The sequence below is a fragment of the Natrix helvetica genome, assembly GCF_964273705.1.
Source record: "Natrix helvetica genome assembly, chromosome: 2".
NCBI lineage: Eukaryota > Metazoa > Chordata > Lepidosauria > Squamata > Natricidae > Natrix > Natrix helvetica.
This window is the reverse complement of record NC_138552.1, coordinates 279,830,786-279,851,340: the sequence shown is the minus strand read 5'-3', so window position 1 is coordinate 279,851,340 and position 20,555 is coordinate 279,830,786. Positions and strand designations below refer to the sequence as shown.

The 20,555-nt window shown below is 46.3% G+C and overlaps 1 protein-coding gene across 1 annotated transcript in view; it reads left to right on the top strand.

The window, feature by feature from the left end:
* RASA4B (RAS p21 protein activator 4B) overlaps positions 1 to 20,555 on the top strand; it is a 103,505-nt gene that overhangs the window by 55,295 nt on the left and 27,655 nt on the right. The window contains exons 5-7 of the mRNA XM_081943400.1: positions 4,359 to 4,488; positions 13,571 to 13,652; positions 17,081 to 17,215. Of these exons, the coding sequence (XP_081799526.1) occupies positions 4,359 to 4,488; positions 13,571 to 13,652; positions 17,081 to 17,215 (347 nt within the window). The remainder of the gene's footprint in view (positions 1 to 4,358; positions 4,489 to 13,570; positions 13,653 to 17,080; positions 17,216 to 20,555) is intronic.

Here is a 20,555-nt window from a genome sequence, read left to right as displayed (position 1 = left end):
ATTAGAATAGAATAGAATAGAAATAGAATAGAATTAGAATAAGAATAGAATTAGATTTAGAATTAGAATAGAATTGTAAGGGATCTTGGAGGTCTTCTAGTCCAACCTCCTGCTTAGGCAGGAAATCCTATACCATTTCAGAAAAATTGTTATCCAATCTCTTCTTAAAAACCTCCATTGTTGGAGCATTTACAACTTCTGGAGACAAGTTGCTCCACTGATTAATTGTTCTAACTGTCCGGAAATTTCTCCTTAAGTTCTAGGTTGCTTCTCTTCTTGATTAGTTTCCACCCATTGCTTCTGGTCCTGCCCTCATGCGCTTAATCTCCCTTTCCAAGAAAAGAGAGTAAGCATTCTTCCTTTTGTAACCCCAACTTCCATCTACTGTACGTGGGATTAGAATGGGGAACAGCTGAGGACACGCAGTCTCTGTTTTCAAACAACACTATTAAGTCAGTTAACAAGGGACCTGACAGGCTACGGCTTTAAACTTTAGCTAGATATGTGCGTGCGTGTGTATGTGTGCACTTGGTTTAATGTGTTTTGCAAACCCTCCTTGTGTTTTGTTTTCAGTTTATGGTTCACTTTATCATCCAGAAAATGAGTCACTTCGGTAACCAGGCAAAGCATATTGGGAGAACGCAGCTGTTGGTTTTGGGTTTTTCGCTAATAAATGAGCCACAAGGCGAGATACAATTCAGCGTATTTGGCTGCTGCACAGCGTCACTGGCTGCTATTAGAAGGCGGCTCACAGCACTGAGCAAGTTTCAGTTTCATTAAGACTGGATGCAGATGTTTTAAATAAAGAATCAACCATTTTCATCCCCTAAGCAGAGTGGAAAAGGACCGCTGGGAACTCAGAAAGACTGACCAATTTGATCATCTAGAATAGAATAGAATAACAGAGGTGGAAGGGACCTTGGAGGTCTTGTAGTCCAACCCCCCGGAAAGTGTGCACTCACCGAACCGGTGGTTAAACCGGTTGCATCCCACCACGGGATATAAGTCACATTTTCCAGTGCCATTGTAACTTCAAATGGTCACAAAATGAATGGTTGTAACTCAAGGGCCACCTTTACTTCCTCCTTATACTTCAAATAATTAGGGAAGTTCTAGCCGAATTGCTTCCGTATGTTATCTCATTGTTCTGGCCTTAAAACACACTTCCGCCCATTTTGTCTGGGTGAAGAGTTTTGAAATGTCTCTTTTCTCTGTTCCAGGGGTGTCAAACTTGCAACGTCATCAGGGGTGAAATTCAGCAGGTTCTGACAGGCTCTGGAGAACCAGTAGTGGAAATTTTGAGTAGTTTGGAGAACCAGCAAATACCACCTCTGAGTGGCCCCAGAGTGGGGTGGGAATGGGGATTTTGCATTATCCTTCCCCTGGAGTGGAGTGGGAATGGAGATTTTGCAGTATCCTTCCCCTGGAGTGGAGTGGGAATGGAGATTTTGCAGTATCCTTCCCCTGGAGTGGGGTGGGAATGGAGATTTTGCCGTATCCTTCCCCTGGAGTGGGGTGGGAATGGAGATTTTGCAGTATCCTTCCTCCAGAGTGGAGTGGGAATGGAGATTTTGCAGTATCCTTCCCCGGAGTGGAGTGGGAATGGAGATTTTGCAGTATCCTTCCCCTGGAGTGGGGTGGGAATGGAGATTTTGCCGTATCCTTCCCTGGAGTGGGGTGGGAATGGAGATTTTACCGTATCCTTCCCCTGGAGTGGGGTGGGAATGGAGATTTTGCAGTATCCTTCCTCCAGAGTGGAGTGGGAATGGAGATTTTGCCGTATCCTTACCCGGAGTGGGGTGGGAATGGAGATTTTGCCGTATCCTTCCCCTGGAGTGGGGTGGGAATGGAGATTTTGCAGTATCCTTCCCCTGGAGTGGGGTCGGAATGGAGATTTTGCCGTATCCTTCCCCTGGATTCGGGTGGGAATGGAGATTTTGCAGTATGCTTCCTCCAGAGTGTAGTGGGAATGGAGATTTTGCAGTATCCTTCCCCTGGAGTGGGGTCGGAATGGAGATTTTGCAGTATCCTTTCCCTGGAGTGGGGTGGGAATGGAGATTTTGCAGTATCCTTCCCCGGAGTGGGGCGGGAATGGAGATTTTGCCGTATCCTTCCCCTGGAGTGGGATGGGAATGGAGATTTTGCAGTATCCTTCCTCCGGAGTGTAGTGGGAATGGAGATTTTGCAGTATCCTTCCCTGGAGTGGGGTGGGAATGGAGATTTTGCAGTATCCTTTCCCTGGAGTGGGGTGGGAATGGAGATTTTGCAGTATCCTTCCCCTGGAGCGGAGTGGGAATGGAGATTTTACAGTATTCTTCCTCCGGAGTGGAGTGGGAATGGAGATTTTGCAGTATCCTTTCCCTGGAGCGGAGTGGGAATGGAGATTTTACAGTATTCTTCCTCCCGAGTGGAGTAGGAATGGAGATTTTGCAGTATCCTTCCCCTGGAGCGGAGTGGGAATGGAGATTTTACAGTATTCTTCCTCCGGAGTGGAGTGGGAATGGAGATTTTGCAGTATCCTTCCCCTGGAGCGGAGTGGGAATGGAGATTTTACAGTATTCTTCCTCCGGAGTGGAGTGGGAATGGAGATTTTGCAGTATCCTTCCCCTGGAGTGGGGTGGGAATGGAGATTTTGCCATATCCTTCCCCTGGAGTGGGGTGGGAATGGAGATTTTGCAGTATCCTTCCCCTGGAGTGGGGTGGGAATGGAGATTTTGCAGTATCCTACTCCTGGAGTGGGATGGGAATGGAGATTTTGCAGTATCCTTTCCCTGCCACACCCACCAAGCCATGCTACAGAACCAGTAGTAAAAAAATTTGAATCCCACCACTGGGCGTCATGTTGTCATGACGTATCAAAACTTTTTCCCCCTTCACTAAACTGGGGTGGGCACGGCCAGCATGTGACGCATCTGGCTTGCGGGCCACGAGTTTGACACCCCTGCTCTGAGCCAATGCTGCGGTTGTGGTGGCTCACGTCAAAAGACCATCGACAGCTCAGCAGTTCAAAACCCGAGAGCGAGCCATGTGATGGAATTAGCTCCCATTACTTGCCGCAGCATCTGCTACCTCATCTAGCAGTTTAAAAGCATACAAATGCAAGTAGATAAATAGGTACCACTGGTGGAAAAATAACATAAAAGTGACCCCTTGGGAGTCCCCTGGGCAACAGTGATGTCACTGGCTACACTTTCAAAGAGAGGTCCTTGGTTCCCTCTGAGCTTGTTTGTTTTCTTGCAGACGTTTCATTACCTTAACTAGGTAACATCATCCGTGTTCTGATGATGTTAGCTAGTTTGGTAATGAGACAGCTGCAAGAAAACAGCCAAGCTCAGAGAGCACCTAGGACCCCTCATTTCAACCCCGAGCTACAGATATTCTCCTTTATTAATCCTTTCAACCCCGAAGCACCTTGTAGGTGCTTCCAACACAAATGGAGGAGTAGTACAGTAGTAGTAGTAATGCCACTGCTTATTCTGTTGAGTCAATCCAACCTTTGTGGTTATATGCCATAGTGGATTAGGCTACCATTTTGTGCAAACGTATCGTGGCTTATTCATCAACTCAAAATTAATCAACACACAACAACTGTGTGCAGTGTGTGTAAACCAGGGGTGGGCTGCTGGGGGTTCGCAGGGGTTCGGGAGAGCCTCTACCGAAGGTTCTGTGCAGTTCGGAGAACTCCCAAATCCCACTCCTGGCTGGCTCAGCCCACCCCTCCCCTTGCAGAAGTCTCCATGCAGCCCGTTTTGGACGCTGTTAAGTGCCGGGCGTGCGCAGAGGCTCGAGCAGGATTAAAAACGGGCCTACTGGAAGTTCAGAAAGGCCAGAAACAGGTCCTTTTCCGGTCTCCAGAGCCTGGGGAGGCTGTTTTCGCTCTTCCGGAGGCTTGAAGAAAACCTCCGAAACCAAGGGAAGGCAAAAATGCTCCCTCCCAGGCCGTGGTGCAGGAGGCCGACTAGGCCATGCCCACTATAGCCACACCCTCCCAGCAATCGGCCAGAGAATCCCTTGCTACAATTTTTGAAGCCCACCCCTGATGTAAATCAGACGATAAGCTGGGAACTTTCCTGGAGGAACTTTCTATTTCAGCCCATTCTACCTCACAGATTGCAGGGGGGATATATAACCATGGCAGGGAGTAAATGAATGCTGTCTTGAACTGTAGAAGCAAAGGCAGCACCAAACCTTAACCAATAGAAGATAATCATGAGGCGGGAATGAAATGTCAAGAAAGTGTTTGATAATCTTCTTGATTATCTCACCTTGCACCATCCCTGCAAAGTAGACTCTGCTATTGTTCTCATGGTACACATTTGGTTCCCCCCACCCCCTTCTCTGCATGCTCCTGTTTTTAGGCTACAATGGTTGGTTGAACCTCACGGAAATCGACCCTGATGAGGAAGTGCAAGGAGAAATCCACCTGCAGATCGAGATCATCGGCAACGGTGCTGCAAGGAAGTTGCGCTGTGTTGTGTTCGATGCCAGGTAAAAATGGGGGCCCAGGAAAGAAAGGAGGGTCTTGCAAGGAGACAGTACTGAGAATGTTTCACTCATTGGAGAAAGCAGAGGAAGGAAGGAAAAGAATATGAGGTCAAAACCTCAAGTAACTCCAGTAGAATAGAATAGAATAGAATAGAATAGAATAACAGAGTTGGAAGGGACCTTGGATGTCTTCTAGTCCAACCCCCTGCTTAGGCAGGAAACCCTACACCACTTCAGACAAATGGTTATCCAACATCTTCTTAAAGACTTCCAGTGTTGGAGCATCCACAACTTCTGGAGGCAAGTTGTTCCACTGATTAATTTTTCTAACTGTCAGGAAATTTCTCCTTAGTTCTGCTTCTCTCCTTGATTAGTTTCCACCCATTGTTCTTGTCCTGCCTTCGGGTGCTTTCGAGAATAGTTTTATTTATTTTTATTTATTTATATTTGGTGCTTCTAGACCGCCCCCTCTCCCAGAAGGGACCCGGGGCGGTGTACAGTCCATAGAGATATCAGAAAATACAATAAAAAAGTTAAATATGTACAGTTTGGAGGAGGTTAAAATGCAATTAAAAGAATTGTACAGAGCTATATAAATACAAATTTTAAATCCCTAAAACAGACGCAACGAATTAAAAAACCCCTAAGATAACCAGATAATAATACATTTGCCAGGAGGGACAGTTGTAATTATGCCAGGCCTGCTAATCGGAACAGGTGAGTCTTCAATTTTTGCCGGAAGGAGCGGAGGTCAGTAGTGGTTCTAATGTCGGGGGGGGAGGTCATTCCAGAGGGTTGGGCCCATCACAGAGAAGGCCCTACTCCTCGGTGTCGCCCATTGGCATTGCCTAGTGGATGGCACCAGGAGAAGTCCCTCCCTGTGTGAGCGAATTGGCCACAGGGATGTATGTGGGAGGATGCGATCCCGCAAGTAACTAGGTCCCGTGCCATGGAGCGCTTTAAAGATGGTAATCAGCACCTTGAAACGCACCCGAAAAACCACAGGCAGCCAGTGCAGCTCGCGCAGGAGAGGTGTTACGTGGGAGTACCTCGTACTCCCCATCACAGCCCGCGCGGCTGCGTTCTGAACTAACTGCAGTCTCCGGGCGCGTCCCAAGGGCAGCCCCATGTAGAGAGCGTTGCAGTAATCCAGGCGGGACGTCACCAGCGCATGAGTGACCGTGCGTAGGGCATCCCGGTCCAGTAGGGGGCGCAATTGGCGCACCAGGCGAACCTGGTGGAACGCCCCCCTTGCCACGGCTGCCACATGGTCATCCATTGACAGCCGGGCATCAAGGAGGACGCCCAAATTGCGCGCCCGTTCCACAGGGGGCAGTTGTTCGCCCCCTATGGCCAGCGATGGGGTCAGCTGGCTGAACCGAGGTGCCGGTAGCCACAGCCACTCAGTCTTGGAGGGGTTGAGTTTAAGTCTGTTGTCCCCCATCCAGACCCCGACGGCTTCCAAGCACCAGGACATCACTTCGACAGCCTCGTTGGGGTGGTTTGGGGTTGAAATATACAGCTGAGTATCATCAGCGTAGAGGTGATACTCAACCCCAAAACCACGGATGATCTCACCCAGCGGCTTCACATATGTGTTGAACAGGAGAGGCGAGAGGACCGACCCCTGTGGCACTCCACAAGTGAGTGGCCTCGGGGTCGACCTCTGTCCCCCTGTCAACACACATTGCCTCCGGTCGGAGAGGTAGGAGCCGAACCACCGCAGAACGGTACCTCCGACTCCTATCCCCTCCAACCGGCGCAATAGGATACCATGGTCGATGGTATCAAAAGCCGCCGAGAGGTCTAATAGGACCAGGATAGAGGAACAACCTCTATCTCTGGCCCTCCAGAGATCATCAACCAACGCGACCAAGGCTGTCTCTGTGCTGTGCCCGGGTCGGAAGCCGGACTGGCGTGAGTCTAGATACTCGGATTCGTCAAGGTGCCGTGGAAACTGCTGCGCCACCACATTCTCAACAACCTTCGCTAGAAATGGAAGGTTGGAGACTGGACGATAGTTAGCTAGCTCCATTGGGTCGAGTGAAGGCCTCTTAAGTAAGGGCCTCACCACCGCCTCCTTCAAGGCGGTTGGTAAGGATCCCTCACCCAATGAGGCATTCACCAGGCCCAGAAGCCAGCCTCGGGTCACCTCCCAAGATGCCAGTACCAACCAGGAGGGACACCGGTCCATTAAACATGTGGTGGGTCGCAGCCGTCCACGCAACCTATCCAAATCCTCGGGGGCAATAGAATCAAACTCCTCCCAGAATGGTCTCACAAGACTCGCTGTTGGCGGCCCGTCCGGTCCACTGAGGGGGGCCCATCCGCTCCGGATCTGAGCGACTTTATCCTGCAGATATTCCCCAAACTCCTCTGCTCTGCCCTGCAAGGGTGCCCCCTGCGTCCTCTGTGACAAGAGGGAGCGGGTCACCCTAAACAGGGCGGCAGGGCGGTTATCCGCGGACGCAATAAGAGCGGCACAATATCTACGTTTGGCCGCCCTTAATGCCACAAGGTAGGTCCGTAAGTAGGCTCTTACCTGTGTTCGATCAGATTCGGAGCGTGAGGACCTCCACCTGCTCTCTAGACGTCTCCTGTGGCGCTTCATCACCCTCAGCTCCTCGGTATACCAAGGAGCCCGGGTGGGTCGCTGCCGCAGGAGAGGTCGCAAAGGCGCAACCCGGTCCAAGGCCCCAGCCGCCGCCGTATTCCAGGCGGCCGCTAGGTCCTCCGACCGAGCGCGGGTCAGGGCTACAGGTAATGGCCCAAGCTCCGTCTGGAACCTATCCGGCTCCATCAGGTGCTTGGGGCGGTACCAGCTTGGACCATCTGGTCCCGCCTCCTCGCGGTGGGGGGTAGCGCCAGGGAAGTCCAGCCGGAGACATGAGTGATCTGACCATGACAGGGGTGTAACAACAAAGTCCCCTATACCCAGATCACTCGTCCACTGCTCAGATACAAAAACAAGGTCCAGTGTGTGGCCACCTTCGTGTGTGGGGCCCTGAATTAACTGGGTCAGGCCCATGGCTGTCATGGAAGCCATGAACTCCCGAGCCACCTCAGACGCTGCTCCCGTCGACGGCAGGTTGAAATCCCCCATAATCACAAGCCTGGGGATCTCAACCGCCGTCTCCGAGATCAGCTCGAGGAGCTCGGGCAGGGCCGCTGATGTATAGCGAGGAGCCAAGTATACAATCAGCAAGCCCAACTGCCTCCCTAGGCCCCATTTCACACCAAGGGACTCACACCCGGATATCTGAGGAACAGTGAACTCCCTCGGCTCTAGACCTTCCCGTATAACTACCGCCACCCTACCACCCTTACCCAGGGCCCGAGGCTGATGGAATGCGCGGAAACCTGATGGGCACATTTCCACGAGGGGTAAACCACCCTCGTGGCCCAACCAGGTCTCCGTTATCCCTGCAAGGTCCAGCTCCCCCTTGTAGATCAGCTCATTAATGAAGGGGGCCTTGTTGGTTACAGACCTTGCATTGCAAAGCATCAGCCGTAGGCCCGGGCTCTGTAGTTCCTGGCCACCTTGACTCCCTCTTCTTTGTGGCAACCTCTGAGATATTGGAACACTGCGATCATGTCTCCCCTAGTCCTTCTTTTCATTAAACTTGACATACCCAGTTCCTGCAACTGTTCTTCATATGTTTTAGTCTCCAGTCCCCTAATCATCTTTGTTGCTCTTCTCTGCACTCTTTCTGGAGTCTCCACATCTTTTCTACATCGTGGCGACCAGAACTGAATGCAGTATTCCAAGTGTGGTCTTACCAAAGCATTATAAAGTGGTATTAACACTTCACATGATCTTGATTCTATCCCTCCGTTTATGCAGCCTAGAACTGTGTTGGCTTTTTTGGCAGCTGCTGCACACTGCTGGCTCATATTTAAATGGTTGTCCACTAGGACTCCAAGATCCCCCTCACAGTTACTACTATTGAGCCATGTACCACCTATACTGTTCCTGGGCATTTTATTTTTCTTGCCTAAATATATAACCTTACTCTTTTCACTATTGAATTTCATTTTGTTAGAAAGTACCCAAAGTTCAAGTCTGTCAAAATCCTTCTGTATCTTAAGCCTGTCTTTTGGAGTGTTGGCTATTCCTGCCATCTTAGCAGAGCTCATGGCCAATTGCTGATTGAACTGTATGTTTCTTCCTATTTTTAAAACCATTTAACTCCACATTACAAGCAATACCTGATTAATTTTGGCTGGTCTTAAATACGCGAGAGGCAAAGTAGTTAGTAGTTGTGTAGAAGACCACCAGAAAACCCTAGAGATGGAGGCCAAAATAGATTTTTTTAAAATTCTGGAAGAAGGCCAAGACAACCCCCATGGTACCTATGTTATTTAAACTAGGTAAGTATGAAAAGAAAAGGAAAACCCAAAGAGAAATGGGAACATTATCTATCCTAAAAAAAATATCTTAAAATAAATTCTAGTATTCTTGAAAATTGCAAAATTAGGGAAATATTTCAGCTTGATCTTGTTACTGAGGTCTTTGAGTGTTCTTTCGTTTAGTTTCCTTTTTTTTTCTTCCTTCATTATGAGGGATGTACAAAATCAAACCTAATCCTGTTAGCATTAGCAAGATCACCACCTCACTTTCCTTCGTGTCATGTCCTGGAATACAAAACAGCGGGTTGTTTACAGCTACTAGACTTATTTTACAGGAATTCTGCTGCCAGGATTTCTTAATCTTAGAAGTCACTGTGATTTCCACATGTCCTGTTGTTTTCACGTCTTAAACTTCCGACTAGATTTAGACCAAACCTTTCCTGTCTGGGAACATTCTGAGCCAGTGTAGCTCTCTTGTTCTACATGCCCTAACCTCAATAAAAGGAGATTGATAGTAAGAAACCGTGCCTAGCAGCATAGAATGGAATGGAATGGAATGGAATAGAATAGAATAGAATAGAATAGAATAGAATAGACCTTGGAGGTCTTCTAGTCCAGCCCCCTGCTCAAGCAGGAGAACCTATAATATTTTAGATAAGTGACTGTAGACTCTTCTTAAAAATATCCAGTGATGGAGCGCCCATGATTTCTGAAGGCAAGACGTTCCACTGGTTAATTGTCCTCACGGTTAGGAAGTTTCTCCTTAATTCCAATTTGATTCTCTCCTTGGTTGGTTTCCATCCATTGTTTCTTGTCTTGCCTTTTGGTGCTTTGGAGAATAATTTGACCTCCTCTTCTTTGGGGCAGCCCCTCAAGTACTGGAATGCCGCTATCATGTCACCCCTAATTCTTTTCTTTAGACTAGCCAAACCCAAATTTTGCAGCCATTCTTCATATGTTTTAGTCTCCGGGCCTTTGATCATATTAGTTGCTCTTCTCTGAACTTTTTCCAAAGCCTCACCATCTTTTTTGTAGTATGGTGACCAAAATTTATAAGCTATAAGCGTTGTACTAAGAGTTGTGCTTGTACTCAGCTGGAAGAGGGATTTCTGTTACTCTGGTTTGGAAAAGCAGCCAAGGTGCCCTTAGCCAGGTCTTCTTTGTTAAAATCAAAGGAATGAACAATAAACCAGCAATTTATCTTTATCAACCTCAACAACTTGAAAATGTGTGGACTTCAACTCCCAGAATGTCCCCAACCAGCATCCTGGGAATTGAAGTCCACACATCTTAATGTCATTGAAGTTTGAGAAACTTCAGGCCAATCAGTCTAGACCAGGGGTGTCAAACTTGCAGCCCATGGGCCGGATGTGTCACCCGCTGGCCACGCCCGGTTTAGCAAAGGGGAAAAAGTGATACATCACGTGATGCCACCGTGACGGAGCGAGTTTGATACCCCTGGTCTAGGCCAATCTCTCCCAGTCTGCTGTCTTCTAACTAGATTGCTTTCCACCATTGCAGATTTTAAAGAAAAGATTGGCTAGTCATTGGTCTGGAATGGGATAGGGTCTCCTGGTTGAACAGAGAGTTGGACTAGAAGACCTCCAAGGTCCCCTTCCACCTCTGTTATTCTGTTTTGCTAAATTCCCAAATGGGCATTGCTAAGAATTTGGAGAATTGGTCCACATATCTGGAAGAAATCCTGGAGTTCTGAGTGTTCTGTGACAGGCTTCTGCCATAACCAAAGAAATGTAATATAAGCTTGTCAATCAGAAAGGTCGGCAGTTCAGCAGTTCGAATCCCTAGCGCCGTATAACCGAGTGAGCTCCTGTTACTTGTCCCAGCTTCTGCCAACCTGGCAGCTCGAAAGCATGTAAAAATGCAAGTAGAAAAATAGGGACCACCTTTGGTGGGAAGGTAACAGCGTTCCGTGCGCCTTTGGCATTTAGTCATGCCACCCACATGACCACGGAGACGTCTTCAGACAGGGCTGGTTCTTCGGCTTTGAAACGGAGATAAGCATTGCCCCCTAGAGTCGGGAACGACTAGCACATATGTGCGAGGGGAACCTTTACCTTTACCATAACAAAGCAGACCGTTTTAATAGGGTAAAATTGGAGCAAAAGATGAGTTTTACTGGGGGGTGGGGATGTATATTTTTTCCCTTGCTTTCTGAAAGCAAAGGATCTGGCAACATGAATCAGAGAACTGTGAACTTTTCCATTTCCTTTCTTTTCGTGAGCCTTGGAATCTATCGGGTCACTGCTGGATACAAGCATCCTATATTTTTTCATTAAAATAAAACCCCAGTCTGTAATTGAAGGAAATCACTTTGAAATTACAAGCCGCCTCTGTGAGTAGTGATTTTCTCTTTTGAACATTACAGAGTATCATCAGGAAGGGGTGAGCGAGAAAGAAGAAAGGGAGGGTGGGCAGCATCCTTACAGGATGCATTTTATCATTCTTTTTAAAGGCCTCTTGATGAGAATCACAAAAGGGGTTCCGGGGGGACCACACTGGAGCAGAAGGTTTTGTGCCTTTATTGAGGATTTTACCATTGTTCATTCGTGTTCCGTTCTTCTGAATCACACGAACTTCATAATTCCTCTTTCTTTATTGTCCAAGCACTACTTTATTGTCCAAGCACTACGGTTCTCCATCTTCCTGTTTTATAAACCTATGTAATTAGACTCAGGGACCGGTGGCTCAGTGGCTAAGACACTGAGCTTTGTCGATCAGAAGGTCGGCAGTTTGGTGGTTCGAATCCCTAGCGCCGCGTAACGGAGTGAGCTCCCGTTACTTGTCCCAGCTTCTGCCAACCTAGCAGTTCCAAAGCATGTAAAAAACGCAAGTAGAGAAATAGGAACCACCCTTGGTGGGAAGGTAACAGCGTTCCGTGTGCCTTCGGCATTTACTCATGCTGGCCACATGACCATGGAGACGTCTTCGGACAGCGCTGGCTCTTCGGCTTTGAAACGGAGATGAGCACCGCCCCCTAGAGTCGTGAACAACCAGCACCTTTACTTTTTAATTAGAGTCAGAAAAAAACATCTTGCAATTAAAAGATGGGATGGGCAAGATAAAACCAAATGGAGTATGTCTGAACACTTGCAAGCTTTCAAGGGTTGAGAGAGAGGGGGGCATCCTGGAAATCAGGAAAATGCCATTTTATACAGCAAACAAAACAGTTCAGAAGACTAAAGAATTGATTCCCAAAGGAGGCAGATTGTTACTTATCTGCATGGAGTTATCGGTATAAGAATTCTCTAAAAGACCGACTTGCCCTTGGATGCCCTGTATCCTTCAGGAGTGGCTATGTCTTCTTGGCAGTATACGAGAGTCTGCAGATGGAAGGGCACCAATTTGATCTTAATCAGAATAGAGTTGGAAGGGGCCTCGGAGGTCTTCTAGTCCAACCCCCTGCTCAAGCCCTGCATCGTTTCAGATAGGTAGCTGAACAGTCTTTTCTTAAAAACCCCCAGTGATGAAGCATCTACAACTTCTGAAGGCAACTTCTGTTCCACTGGTTAATTGTCCTCACAGCTAGAAAGTTTCTCCTTAATTCCAGGTTGCTTCTCTCCTTGGTTAGTTTCCATCCATTGTTTCTTGCCCTGTCTTCTGCTTTGGAGAATAAGTTGACCCTCCTCTTTGTGGCAGCCTCTCAAATACTGGAACACTACTATCCTGTGTCATCCACCCCCACCCCCTTACCCAGTCCTTTTTTTCTTTTTCTCTGGACAAGCCAAACCCAAATCCTGCAACCGTTCTTCATATGTTTTAATCTCCAGGCCTTTAATCATTTTACTTGCTCTTCTCTGTACTCTTTCCAACATCTCAACATCTTTTTTTTTGTAATGTGGTGAATAAAACTGGATGCACTTTTCCAGGTGTGGTCTTACTAAGGATTTACAGAGCTGTAGTAATATTGGGGTACTGCAGGGTTGAGAGAGCTAATTTGCTGTAGTCAGGGGTGGGCTGCAAAAATTGCAGCGACAGGTTCGCTGCCCTGTTGCTGGGTGGGCGTGGCCATGGTGGGCGTGGGCGTGGTGGTTGAGGCCATGGTGGGCGTGGCCTAGTCCTGCACCACGGGGGGTGGGGAGAGTTTTTCTCCCTCCCCAGCCTCCAGAGGTTTTTCTTGAGCCTCCGGAAGGGCAAAAATTGCTTTCCCCAGGCTTTGGACGCCCTCCGGAGGCCGGAAACAGGCTGTTTCCGGACTTCCAGAACCTCCGGTAGGCCCATTTCCCCACCTCCGCGGGGCCCTGCACTTACCTGCCATGATGAATGGGCTGCGTGGGGACTCCTGGGAGGGGAGGGGTGGGAGGGGCCAGCCAGGGGTGACATTTGGGGGTTTGCCGAACTGGGCAGAATCCTAGCTAGATGATCGGCTGAACCCATGTGAACTCCCAGCAGCCCACCCCCTGCTTAAGGCATCAGATTAGAAACGAGGACACTGGGAGTTCTAGTTCTGCCTTAGACACAAAGCCAGCTTACTCTCAGCCCTAGGAATGTGGCCATGGCAAACCACGTCTGAAAAACCTTGCAAAGAAAACTGCAGGGACTTGTCCAGGGAGTGTTCCAGAATCGGACACAATTTCCACCTTGTATTCAAAGGTGTGCCAAATGTATATGGTAGACTTTAGTTTTTTGAGAGTTAAACTTGTCTTGTTTTTTCCCTTGCATTCATGCAAATGGCACCATCATCATCTGTAACCTTCCTTCTCTTCTTTCTTTCAAGGGATTTGGCTCGGAAAGATCGGAATGGAGCTTCTGATCCTTTTGTCAGAGTCCGCTATAATAGCAAGATTCAAGAGACTTCGGTGAGTTGAGGTTGTGGGGAGAAGAAGAAGATGAGACACCACCAATATTTGAAATTGTAGTTGATTACTTTTGTCTATCCAACTTGGGTTTACAATTTATTAATGCCCCATACATTACAGGCGGTGCTTGACTTACAACCACAATTGGGACCAGAATTTATGTTGCTAAACAAGGCAATTGTTAAGTGAGTCATGCCTGATTTTATGACCTTTCCCCCACACAGATTTATTTCATTAGATCTATAAGACTGACAGTTGGAAAGACTTGACAACTTAAATTGAAAAATTAAGTAAAAGCAAAGTGCAAAAAAAGGGGTTTTTTTGAAAAAAGAAGCACTTTGATAAAATACATACAGTTTCAAATCTCATAATCCCCAGTCTGGCCTTAACAAACAGGAGATATTTGGCTTGCTGAACTGGAAAAAAAACCCATATGTAATATACAGAACCCTTAGCCAGCCATAGACAAACGTAGGTAGGTAGGAAGGTTGGTAGGTAGATGATAGATAGATAGATGATAGATAGATAGATAGATAGATAGATAGATAGATAGATAGATAGATAGATAGATAGATAGATAGATGATAGATAGATGATAGATAGATAGATAGATAGATAGATAGATAGATAGATAGATAGATAGATAGATGATAGATAGATGATAGATAGATAGATGATAGATAGATAGATAGATAGATAGATAGATAGATGATAGATAGATAGATGATAGATGATAGATAGATAGATGATAGATGATAGATAGATAGATAGATAGATAGATAGATAGATAGATAGATAGATAGATAGAGATAGATAGAGAGAGAGATAAATAGAGAGATAGAGAGATAGGATAAAGATACTGTAGATAGTTGGACAGACTGACAGAAGATAGATAGATAGATAGATAGATAGATAGATAGATAGATAGATAGATAGATGATAGATAGATAGATAGATAGATAGATAGATAAATAGATAGATAGATGAGAGATAGATAGATAGATAGATAAATAGAGAGATAGAGAGATAGGATAAAGATACTGTAGATAGTTGGACAGACTGACAGAAGATATAGATAGATAGATAGATAGATGATAGATAGATAGATAGATAGATAGATAGATAGATAGATAGATAGATAGATAGATAGATAGATAGATACTGTACATAGATGGGCAGACGGATGGGTGGATGGATGGAAGATAGATAGATGATAGATAGATAGATAGATAGATAGATAGATAGATAGATAGATAGATGATAGATAGATAGATAGATAGATAGATAGATAGATAGATAGATAGATAGATACTATTGATAGCTAGACGGACGGATGGACAGATGGATGGATGAAAGATAGATAGATAGATAGATAGATAGATAGATAGATAGATAGATAGATAGATAGATAGATAGATAGATGAGAGATAGATGAGAGATAGAGAGATAGATAAATAGAGAGATAGAGAGATAGGATAAAGATACTGTAGATAGTTGGACAGACTGACAGAAGATTAGATAGATAGATAGATAGATAGATAGATAGATAGATAGATAGATAGATAGATAGATAGATACTGTAGATAGATGGGCAGACGGATGGACAGACGCAGTGGTGGGTTCCTCCCGGATCGCACCGGATCGCGCGCGCTCCCTTTCAGCGCTCCACCTGGCTTGCGCGCTCCCTTTCAGCGCTCCACCTGGCTTGCGCGCTCCCTTTCAGCGCTCCACCTGGCTTGCGCGCTCCCTTTCAGCGCTCCACCTGGCCTCGCGCTCCCTTTCAGCGCTCCACCTGGCCTCGCGCTCCCTTCCGGCGCTGAAACCGGAAGTACAGTTTTGCCCGGCCCTGGCGAAGCAACGACGCCTTTCTGCGCTCCACCAGCTCGGCTGGGAACGGAGATGTTTCCTCAGCGGAGCGGGGCGCCTGAAAAGTCTTTTCAGGCGCTCCGCTCCGCTGAGGAAACATCTCCGTTCCCAGCCGAGCTGGTGGAGCGCAGAAAGGCGTCGTTGCTTCGCCAGGGGCGGGGCAAGACTGGACTTCCGGTTTCAGCGCCGGAAGGGAGCGCGAGGCCAGGTGGAGCGCTGAAAGGGAGCGCGAGGCCAGGTGGAGCGCTGAAAGGGAGCGCGCAAGCCAGGTGGAGCGCTGAAAGGGAGCGCGCAAGCCAGGTGGAGCGCTGAAAGGGAGCGCGCGCGATCCGGTGCGATCCAGCAGGAACCCACCACTGGACAGACGGATGGGTGGATGGATGAAAGATAGATAGATAGATAGATAGATAGATAGATAGATAGATAGATAGATAGATAGATAGATAGATGATAGATAGATAGATAGATACTATTGATAGACGGACGGATGGACAGATGGATGGATGAAAGATAGATAGATGATAGATAGATAGATAGATAGATAGATAGATAGATAGATAGATAGATAGATAGATAGATACTGTAGATAGATGGGCAGACGGATGGGTGGATGGATGAAAGATAGATAGATAGATAGATAGATAGATAGATAGATAGATAGATAGATAGATAGATAGATACTATTGATAGCTAGACGGACGGATGGACAGATGGATGGATGAAAGATAGATAGATAGATGATAGATAGATAGATGATAGATAGATAGATAGATAGATAGATAGATAGATAGATAGATAGATAGATACTGTAGATAGATGGGCAGACGGATGGGTGGATGGATGAAAGATAGATAGATAGATAGATAGATAGATAGATAGATAGATAGATATATAGATACTATTGATAGCTAGACGGACGGATGGACAGATGGATGGATGAAAGATAGATAGATAGATGATAGATAGATAGATAGATAGATAGATAGATAGATAGATAGATAGATAGATAGATACAGACAGACAGACAAGGGTTCTGTGTGCCTAGCTGGATCATTAAAAAAGAGTTTCTGTTATAGCTTCCATTACTACAAATAGCCCTCGACCAGGGGTGGGGTGCTGCCAGTGTTGCTTCCGGTTTGTGCTTTGCAGGAACCAGAAGCAATGGTTTGTTACGACCTAGGGCAAAACGATTCCAATTTTGGCCTGGGTCACCAGAACTTCGCTGTCGGTTCGGGTGACCAGGGCAAAATACCACTGCCAGTTCGCCCGAACCGGTGCAAATCAGCAGCAACCCACTTCTGCCCTCGACTTACAATCACAAATGGGACTAAATTTCCATTGTACATAAGTCGTTGTGGTCATAAGTTGAGTCAGACTCAATTTTACGACAATTTTTAGAGTGATTGTTAGACAAATCCAACTTAGCAACTGTTCTGACCTAGGCTTCTCCAGCAGCACGAAGCCGAGTCCCGGTCCCGATAACCCCTTTTTATTTAATGTGCAGTGAATTCCTCTCCCACAGACTTTCAAGGTAGTTCACAATTACCGATTTCTTTCTTCAGGTGATCAAAAAATCCTGCTACCCCAAATGGAACGAGACCTTTGAGTTTGACCTGGATGAGTCAGCCACAGAAAAGCTGTGTATTGTTGAAGTCTGGGATTGGGATCTTGTCAGCAGGAATGATTTTTTGGGGAAGGTGAGTTGAAAAAGAAGGGTACGCTGAAGGCAGGTGTTAGCACATCTGAGGAGCAAGGAGTTGGCTCTGTTGAAAGACTGTCCTGTTTATGCTATATTTAGAAACTCTAACTTGAGAACCCGGGGGGAGAGCAATAATCTGAAGTAGCTGCTTGCAAATTCTTGTGACTAAGACGTGGGATACGAAGGCCTGAAAATTAAACATGGCTGCAGTTGAAATCATCAATGTCTTGGATGCTTGTATTGCCTCGAACAGCTTCTTGATGATGCTGATGTTTGTTTCTTTTTTATTTTTCACCGTTCCTTCCTTCTTTTTTTCTTACTACTGTAGGAAGGAACCCCCTTCCCCTGATTAAAATATTATTTATTCTTAATATTAAAAAGAGGCCGGAATATTATATTTCTCCAAAAAAGAAACAGAGAAGCATGCTCTTAAAGGCAGAAAGCAGCCCCATAGCCTCAAGCAGTAGTATCAAGAGTTGGATCTTTTGCATCCATTAAGAAAGACTGGGACAAACTATTCACAAACAAAACACCTTCAGCCACAACCTCCCACAGAAGGCTGGAGCTGATGGGATTAAGAATTTGCATTTCCCCACCCAAATTCTAAGGACAGGACGTGACCTTTAGGACGTAATAGGATTAACCCTTCACCATTGAAATAGTAAAAGACAAAGCTCACTCCATTGCACAACCCCCTGGAGCATCTCATACCCCAAACCCCAGAAGCCTATAAAGATCCATTCACTCACTTAGCTATTTTGTCAGCCATCCCAGAAACAAGTTGCTGTCACTGAAGTTTCTGGCAACCAAATAAACTTTCTTTCCTTGCAGTCAGCCTCCATTTTATTTCCAGTGGCTTTCTCCCAACTTGGAACAAGACCGGATTTTTCTTCCTACAGTATGCACTTAAAAGAAAAGAAGAATAGCTGCTGTTTGATAATAATACTAGGATCTATCTATCTAAATGCATTGGTAGAGACCCATTGTACAAAGCCATGACTTGCTTTAGCCTGGGTTATTTATTATGTTTTATCTTAACTAGTTTTCCAGAAAGAAATAGGGGGGGAAATGCCAAAAAATGGGAAGTACATGAGAAACTACAAAACAAAACACAAATAAAATCAGAAAAGGTGGAAATTATCTAGTTTTGCCACATATCAATCAAATGTCAAGGAGACATCTAAATCTACCCAAAGCAGTAACATAAAATTAAAAAAAATAATTCTCTAATGTTAGAGGAGATCATAACAGCCATGTCACAGAAAGACGTACCAAGATATATTTGTGTGTGTTTACATACATACATACATACATACATACATACATACTGTGTGTGTGTGTGTGTGTTCATTCCAGCATAACTGGAAGGTGGAATGCCTTGAGCAATTTCAACCAAACTCAGATTACTTACTCTCTGAAAACAAATACTGTGGGGTTAAGACACCCTTAAAGTCCCTCAGGGTATATGTTCTGTTAAGATACAGCCTGTTGTGTCTTAAAATGGCTTCTGTACTGCTGTAAAATGGCTTCCACTGTACAGCACAGTGGAGTTGCCATGGTAACGGCTTCACAGTAGTCCACAAGGGGGCTCCCTCTGGTAAGAGGGAAAATCCAACATTAGAAATTATGATTGGTCCAGACATCTCCCCCCAGCTATAAATATATACCTGGACAACGCTGGGTTATCAGCTAATAATAGATAAAAATGCCTTTTAAAAAACATATCTCTTGAATCCAATCCTTCATAACAAGAACAGTATTACTTTTTCATTAACCTTTGATTTATGTGTTCAGTAAATTGTTGGGCTCCCACAATATGCAAGCCCAAACCAATAAGCCACATGGCGCAATGTGTGAATAGATGCGTATTTTTTAACATTTTGGCAATGCCTGGGAAAATGTGGCTGCGTAATTAATGATGAGTCACTGCACCACAAAGCAGAGGCGGCCTTCCTTTGTTTGCTGGATCACTGCAGAGTCATCTTTGCCGCTTATTTATTAGATTTATTTGCCGCCCGTCTTGGTTCTATGCAACTCTTAGCGTTATGCATGATAGGGAGTGAACTGGGGCCAAGCCCCCCACCCCTCCCCTCCCCACAAGCTCTTGAGAGGCTCTCTGGCCATTTGACACATTGAGAAAGGATGACACACTGCGAGGTGGCTGGGCCACCCACCTGCACCTTTTATGAAGGCACCTTGGTGGAGATGTTGTAAGATGAGGGGGTCTGCCAGGAAAGGGGTTTTGTGAGAGAGATGGGTGTTTTTGTTTCAGGCAGTGGGTCCTCTTGTCCACAGTAGGCACTGGATGCAAATAAATGACAAAACAGTGCCAGTGTTCCAAATATCATCCGGAATTAAATCAGAGTTCAAGGCATAGCTTCCATCAATTTAATAAGAGAGGCATTCTGGTACAATCTGTGGGAACCCAAATCTGAAAACTTCCTGGGTTTCCACCTAGTTGAAAGTTCATGATCTTGTCCCCACATCCAGAAGTTCATCACATGGTCCAATCTTCCTCTGCCATGCTGGCATGTCCACTCATCTAGTTCCGGTCAGATGCAGTGGCGCAGAGACACAGAATGACCTTGATTTCTAGAAAGGATTTTTTTTATTTTGAAAACAAACACATTCTACTCCTTACTATTCCTCCCTCCCAATTCCCCACTAATTCCCCACTAAAGAAAGAGAGAGAGTGTGGCAGGCCAAAGATCCTAAAAGGAATATAACTGCAGGCCTGGCAAACAGATGGTTTCAGGGGTGGGCTTCAAAAATTTTAGCAAAGGGTTCTCTGCCTGGTTGCTGGGTGGGCGCGGTCATGGTAGGCTTGGCCTAGTCGGCCTTCTCCACCACAGCAGGGAGCTGGCGTTTTTGGCCTCCCTGGGCTCCAGAGGCTTTTTTCAAGCCTCCGTGAGGGCGAAAACGGCCTCCCCAGCAGTGGTGGGTTGCCAGTTTTTTACTACTGGTTTGGACGTGCTCTCATGCAACACTTCCAATCTGGGCCGAACCGGGAGCAACCCACTTCTGGAGGCCCGTTTCTGGTCTCCCTGAATTTCCGGTCGGCTCATTTTTCGCCCTCCCTGAGCCTCCGTGTGTGCCCTGCACATACCTGCATCCCAAACGGGCTGTGTGGGGACTCCTGGGACGGGGGGCAGCCAGGATTGGGATTTGGAGGTTCTCTGAACTGCACAGAATCTTAGCTAGAGGTTCTCCCGAACCCCTGCGAACCCCCAGCAGCCCACCCCTGGATGTGTTTATTTATTTCTTGATTTGATTTATATAGATACCCATCTCATGGTATGTAATTTTGGGTGGCTTTCAAAGATAAAACGCGAGCAATA